Source organism: Prosopis cineraria, unplaced genomic scaffold (assembly GCF_029017545.1).
Source record: "Prosopis cineraria cultivar Desert tree isolate PC_DT_omini unplaced genomic scaffold, ASM2901754v1 PC1, whole genome shotgun sequence".
In the NCBI taxonomy this organism is placed as follows: Eukaryota; Viridiplantae; Streptophyta; class Magnoliopsida; order Fabales; family Fabaceae; genus Prosopis; species Prosopis cineraria.
In genome coordinates, this window is record NW_026555332.1 from 52,881,300 (window position 1) to 52,888,397 (window position 7,098).

A 7,098-nucleotide genomic window follows, 5' to 3' on the forward strand; every position below is an offset into this window, starting at 1 on the left:
TATATTGATATTCAATTTTACACACACACACATTTTAAGTTTTACTTGTTAATTTTTTATGGTATAAAAATAATTAATTATCATGCTTATGATAAAATTTTTAGAAATGTGCTTCTCAATATAAATTTTTAATTATCATGTCTAAGATTTTATCTTCTCCATAAGTATTGAATAATTTAAATACATAATTGAAATTTAAAGTTTGTTTCAATCTAAAAAACTCTATTATTTATATATTAAATTTGCTATTTAATTATTTTAATTGATAATTATAGTAAATAAATGCATTAACATGTTAATAATGCTCATTTGTTACAAACTCTTTATGTTGATGAGATCTAAGTATATCATGATAAAAATAATTTATATAATAAATTTCAATTTGATAGCTTGGTTATGATAGAAAAATGTAATTTTTTTTAGAACATATCTTAATCATAACCTCTTAAGTTTTGAATAAGCAATTTTATAATAGATACTAAGCATATAACATTCAATATATCTCGATGCAATGCTTGACAAAATTTATTAGTAATAATTCTCATAATTTTTTTATCAAATATAAAATGAAAACAAAAATTAAATGACATTAATGCTTGAAGAGCAACTGTAATATTATCTTGTTAAAAATAAATCGATCATATGACAATTATATTTGTAGACTACTGAAATAAGTAGACCATACAAACGTAAAAAATAAATATAGAATTGAAATGAAATTTTATCTAATATCTTAAAACTTCTATAATGTATCAATTTATGAGGGTCAAACATATATATCCTTTACATTTTATTAAGAAAAAATTTAAAAGTTAAGGGAGGTCATGGTTCTTGCTGGTCTCCCTACTATTTTCTCTATAATGAATTTATTCATTGCCTATACTAAAGTGATTGATTTTTTTACTAGAATTGTTTTTATTCATAACTTCACTTGATTTTATTTGTAGTGCTATTTTCATGGTAATAAGGATTGAGATGAATTTGGGATTGGCATGATAACAAAATCTCATCTTCAATCTAGTTAAAATTTCATTTACTCGTTCGCGACATGCATATCTGCCAATGATACCCAATTAAGCTAGACGTTTGTTGCTATATTCAAATGCTTCTTTATCCTTGACAAATTCTTTAAAAAGACATAAATGGCTATCAGACTGCTCGATTCTTTAATTGGGAATCTGTGCAAAATTTTTAACATGGAAATCTCAAATTCAAAGTTGTTAGCATTCGGAATCTTTCAGTGAAAGATCGGTCTCTATGAAAAAATGCAATTTGTAACTCTATTGCAACTCTAGAAACAAGTTAGCCAGCTTCAAACATGTAAAAAAGAGCATAGGTTAACGCCCCACCTGACCACACAATCCTTTCTCTCCCACACATTGTCCACGTCAACACTGCCAACGCCGCTCTTCATCGCTCAGTCCTCCACACCATGTCCAAATGGGGCTTTCAAGTCACCCAAACCTACAGCCTCTCTGAAACCTTCGACCCGTCCATTTTCTACGCCAGCAAACCAAAGTGGGACTCCCTCCCATTGGAAACCCGAGCTATGTGTGTTTGTGCTGTGTATGTTTTGCGGTTAATTGAATAAGATTTTTTTATTTAAAAGAGGATTAAATTTGTCATTTGCTCAACATTTTAATTTAATTTCACTCCTTTTAGTTTGTAGTGAAGTTTCAGACTTTAAAGGACTTTTGCTTTCATTATGCTTGATCTAGAGGTCTGAACTGAAATTTTCCCACACTATTAGCTATCTCTTTTATGTACGTGCATCCAAATTGAGTTTTTGACGTGCATTTGTGTATCGGTGAAGACAGTAAAGCGCGCCCACACCCCAAATTTTTGTATCTTGCGTTAATTATTTAATAAATTGATGACTTTGTTATTTAGCTATTATCTTATCCTAATATTAGTCAAATTGTCAGCAGACTAAATAATTCCTCTTCAACAAACCACGAGAGTCTTCAATTTTTGTCAAGAGAATGGTTCCATTTGCAATCTATTTGACGAATTCAATTCATCTTCGTATTAGTAGAGTGACTTGTGACGGACTTGGAATTCCTCTTTTTTAAATCTTGCTAACTTTAGCTTGATTACTCTCTTAAACTTAGTTAAGTTAGAGTTAGAGCACCTAAAACATAAGAGAGAGTAGAGAACTTGGAAGAGAAAATTTGCAAGTTTTATTACCTTATTTATTGGTTATAAATGAGAGGTTAGAGACTATTTATAGATCTTTTTTGTCTTTCAAAAGTTACTTATCTTCTTAATGAATAGTGGTAATCAATCCAATCTAATGGTTTATAATTTTTCTCTACAATATTTTATAATAATATCTGAGACATTATTTTAGATATTTATAAAGACATTTTTAAGATTAATTTTAATATACGTTTGAAACATTTTAGAATATTTTAAAGTATTTTAAACATCTAAACATTCTTCTATAAATTTTTATAATTTTATGGATATTTCTAGATCCTTACACATTACTCTAGATATTTTTAGATTATTCCAAATGTTTTTATAACATTTCGAAACATATCAAATTTTTTTTCTTTTTGAATATCTTGAATTCTCTACATCATTGTGAAAGTTTCTGAAAACATCTTAACCTTATAAGTTTTTCTCTTTCTAAATACACAGGTTGTGACAATATGTTATAGCTTGACTTGTTTGATTAATAGGCTCCCTCCCCTCCCTCCCTCCCTCCCTCCCTCTCTCTCTTACTCCTATTAAATACCCTACAATAAATATAAAGTCATAATCAAAAAGGGCACTTTTGAAAAAAAAATAATGATTACACCTCAAAAGACTAAAATGTCTTACATTTTTTAATGTTTAACTTTTCAAAAAATATCTTATATTTTTTAATGGATGGAGTATTGAAGAAAGGATTAAAAAATGATACAGGAGATAAAAAAATTAACAAATAATGCAGGTTAAGAAAAAAAAAAATGTAAAACAGTGGGTTAAAAATATCAGCAAACGAACAAGTAAATATAAGTAAAATATGAAATTTATAACAACAGGTTAAGTTTACGATTGATTAATTTACTAATTATTAACTAAAAATGTCCATCGTCCCCATCGTAACATCTTATAAGAAAACTAGAGGGCAGACTTGTCAATTCAAATGGACAGCAATACTCCCAAAGGAGTCTGGCAACTGGCAACGGCGGATATTCCGTGGAGGTGGAGCAAATACATTTGCCAATTTTATTTTCCTTCTTCCGATTAATTAATCCACAGAGGCTAGAAAAGTTAGAAAAAGAAAGGTACAAATTTGTGAATTGAACGGTCAAGAAGAGCAAAGGGGATGGCGCAGTTTACAACTCACGGTCGCTTAAAGACGCCGTTTAATGGTGAGGGATTCTCAGTTCCTTTGGAGCAGAAGGACCCGTTTCACTTCAAGTTCAGATCGATTCAGAGCCGCGAGCTGAAGGTTAGGCGTATAAGTTCTTTTTCATTATACCCGAGTAGGAAAAGGAACCGTTGCAATGCGGAGGCACTCGCCGGTCCCACTTCTAGCAATGGCAGTGTTCATGATGATGATTATCCTGATCATGATGATTACGAGTTTGAGAACGATAGCTTAGTTTCTTTCAGAGGCCTGGTGTTGGATGTATCGTACAGGTCACTTCTTCAATATTTACTTTATTGTCTACTTTTCTGCATATCGATAATCTAAATTTCTGAAACAACATTGTTTTAAGAATACCAGTGATTAGAAAGGGCTACATTATTATCTTATTTTCCTGTCTTTGACAGGCTCTGGGAAATATCATTTGGTTTTTCTGGTTCCTGGGTTCAACTGATTTTTGCCATACTGTGAAGTAATTTATTTACTATGGACCTTATCAATAATTTTTCCCCCTGAGGTGATCTTGTGGTTGTTATACAGAACTTTATGAAGATTGTGCTGAGCTTAACATTGTACAAATTATATGCTTAAATTAGTTACATTAAGAACAATACGGAAAATTCTCTCTCTTCTATAAAATTCTTATGCCAAACTTGGGCAATCATGGTGGGTTTTAAAATTATTGTGCGGTTATGTCTTACTAATTGTTTTAATGTATTCATTTGGATGAAATGCCATATATCCTTATTGTTCCCTGAATTTACATAAACATAACAGTGCAACTCACTTTAAACTTTGTACAACGCACGGGGCCCACTGTCCGGTGCAGATAATGTGAAGTTTGTAACGTAAGATTTTTTCTCTTGTATAGTGAAGAGACACGATCAGTTGTTTGCTAATGGTTCTGATTGCTGTCATCATGCTTCAGGCCAGTTAATGTTGTAGGCTGGAAACGTGCTATATGTTTGGAGTTTATGGAGAAGGTCGGATCTTTCAGCTCAACTTTTCTTTAAGTTTATTATTGTAAAACTTTGATTATGTTATTTATGTTGTTTATTACTTCAAAACAGACATGAGATTATGTGAAGTTAAGGACGCCTAGTTTATCACTAAGGATTATACTGTAGCTTATTATCATGTGAATTAGCTGTCTAAATTTATTAGCGGGGAGTGCTGGAAGCTATTTTCTTAAAACTCATTGCATATGATTTCCATTTATAAGTGAAGTATATTTCTGAATTCTCATACGTAGCTTCACTTTGATTGGATTATATTAGATGTATGCTCTATATCTGCTTCAATTCCCTGGTGATAATGTTCATTGCTCATGTATGCAAGTGCAGGCACACATTCACAACAACCCTTTTTGTCTGTTTATCCCTTTTAAACAGATACTGAATACATTCTTATTTTGTTTCAAATTTGAAATGTTGCTTTATCCAGGCTGATGTACTTGAGTATTATGATCAGACTGTGAACTCCCCAAGTGGATCTTTCTTTATACCAGCCGTCTTAAGGGTATGACCTTAGTAATGGCTGTTGGTTTTTAAGTTTTCTAACCCTTTGTATAACTCTAGTAATAGCCTAATAGCATTGTTCCTTCGTCAGCAATTTATAGCTACCAATTTCTCCACAATTGGGTTAAAACATTCTCTTGCGATTTCGCTTCTACAAACAGATTAGCTGATCTTATACTTGTTTTGGAACAGGTTCCTAATCTACTCCAGGTTGTCAAAAGAAGAGTTGTCAAAAGCAATCTTAATAAGAAGAATATACTATATCGGGACTACTACACTTGTCAGTAAGTATTCTGTTTTAAATTTGATTTCTAATGGATCTAATGGCATTTAGTTCAGCCATTCAACATAAAATCCAAAGGGAAGGAAAAAAGGGCAACAAAATGGAGTTCATTGATGTATTTGGGTTCTCCATTCCCCCTTTACTTAAAAGTTAACATTGCATATCTACCATTGTGTCGATCCTTTGCAAAAGTAATGGTCTGGGTTCACAACATGAATATTGTTCTCTTCCTTAGCATTTTACTAAAGAAAAGGAGATATAATGATTGTGGTACCATCCTTTGACTTGTAACATTCGCTTCAGGTACACTACAAAAAAATCTTTAGCTAAGTCAGGAGACCAAATTTTTATAGTGCTTAAAATTTGCCACACCCAAAACTTGTATGAATCCATTGCTTCATCAATTGAGAATTGTTTAACATGGAAGTAGCAGCTCATTGGACCCTTCTCAATAATTTCATGGTTATGGAGCAATGTTCAGGCTGTAGAAGGGTTTCTCTATTGATATCAATTTTCAAGGGATTAGGTTTATCCTCATGTAAACCTTGCATTATGCTGATATGAGATTCCCTTACTCAACAGGTATTGCTCTTCACGTGAGAATTTGACCATTGACCATGTTGTGCCCGCTTCACTGGGTGGAGAATGGAAATGGGAAAATCTAGTAAGACTATCAGCTCAATGTGCATGTATACATTTTTCCTCATATGTATGCATGTATAAATGTTTTATGTTACTCATCTTTTTTTTTTCCCCATGAAAAAGGGAAGGATATTATCCTGGAACTGAGGAGTTGAGTTGAGTTTTTTGGGGGGTTCATTTGTATGTCCAATATTTGTTGTCAAAGAAACCTTGCGGATTTGATATTTGCAAAAGAGAAACACTGCTTCAGAAATGCCATATCTATGGTACTTAGACTTGACACCAAGTGGACATAAAAGACTAAAGAAGACTGATCAATATAAGTAGAGGAAGAAAGCTTATAGGATATGACTAGATGCATCTCTATCTTCCAAAGGAACTGAACCTGAACTTCAAGAAAGCACAAAATTGGAAATTACTTTAAGCAGGTATAGTGCTAGAATTCTAGGATAAATTTAAAATCCAGTGAACTTTTCATTTCTCATCAGTGCATGTCATCAAGAGAAGGAACAAAAACTTCTTTACTAATGAGTTTTTGCATTTGTTTCTTCATTTTCTTCTTGCTAAAATCTTGATTGAATGTAGAGGATGGAAGGGCGTGACTGGGACCTCAAGTCCTAAAGCCCATATCTTACGTATTGCCTCTTTATCATGTTAATACCTTTCACTTGACAGGTTACTGCTTGTGCCAAATGCAACTCGAGGAAAGGTCAAAAAACTTTGGAGGAAGCAAAAATGAAGCTGATTAAGGCTCCCAAGGTATTGTTTAAGTCATGTAAATTTTAATTGAAGGATAGTTTTTACCTCAAGAGATTCCAGGGATTGCCTACTAAAAAACTGAGGGATCCAATATTTTACTTTTACACCATTAAGAAGTTATTCTTGTTACTCAGGCACCAAGGACTATGACATACATGCCATACCCCTAACCAGTGCAGCACTAAGAATGTTGACGGTAAGAAAGGGAACACCTGAAGCATGGCTTCAGTATCTATCAAGGTCGTTTTAAGAACCAATCACTTGCCCCTAGTATGTCGTGCACAGCAAATTTATCCTGCGCCATCAGGGAAGAAAGATAATTTAGGCTAACTTAAAATATTCATTGTAATGAGTGCTCTCGCATTTCTTGTATTGTGTAAAATGCATGGATAATAATTTCATGCGCACTGTTGTAATATACTAAACTGATGCACGAGACCGATAAATTGAAGTCTTTCCACTTCAAGTTGGATTTATTATTCCCCCTTTCCTATCATGTTGCTTGACTCTTGGGTTATTTACCTTCCTTTGAGGTT

At 32.7% G+C, this 7,098-nt stretch overlaps 1 protein-coding gene across 3 annotated transcripts; it reads left to right on the forward strand.

Moving 5' to 3' along the window:
* Nucleotides 1-2,969: 2,969 nt before the first annotated feature.
* LOC129308703 (uncharacterized) lies at nucleotides 2,970-7,098 on the forward strand. Of its 3 annotated transcripts, none has more exons than XM_054950035.1 (7): nucleotides 2,970-3,633; nucleotides 4,290-4,344; nucleotides 4,805-4,879; nucleotides 5,071-5,162; nucleotides 5,744-5,850; nucleotides 6,479-6,562; nucleotides 6,697-6,836. In XM_054950035.1, exons 1-6 carry the CDS (start codon nucleotides 3,317-3,319, stop codon nucleotides 6,550-6,552), a joined length of 720 nt encoding a protein of 239 aa, XP_054806010.1. In that variant the 5' UTR covers nucleotides 2,970-3,316; the 3' UTR covers nucleotides 6,553-6,562; nucleotides 6,697-6,836. The 3 variants fall into 3 exon arrangements, with proteins under 3 accessions (XP_054806010.1, XP_054806015.1, XP_054806002.1); XM_054950040.1 differs by having other exon boundaries at nucleotides 2,973-3,633; nucleotides 5,744-5,825; nucleotides 6,479-6,578; nucleotides 6,697-7,098; XM_054950027.1 differs by having other exon boundaries at nucleotides 2,982-3,633; nucleotides 5,744-5,825; nucleotides 6,697-7,098.

Bases quoted from the DNA above. Each gene is read 5' to 3' on its own strand.
- LOC129308703 (XM_054950040.1), top strand. From the start codon at position 3,317: ATGGCGCAGTTTACAACTCACGGTCGCTTAAAGACGCCGTTTAATGGT. The intron at 4,345-4,804 runs GTCGGATCTTTC...TGCTTTATCCAG, and splicing joins GTTTGGAGTTTATGGAGAAG to GCTGATGTACTTGAGTATTA. The intron at 5,826-6,478 runs GTAAGACTATCA...TTCACTTGACAG, and splicing joins AATGGAAATGGGAAAATCTA to GTTACTGCTTGTGCCAAATG.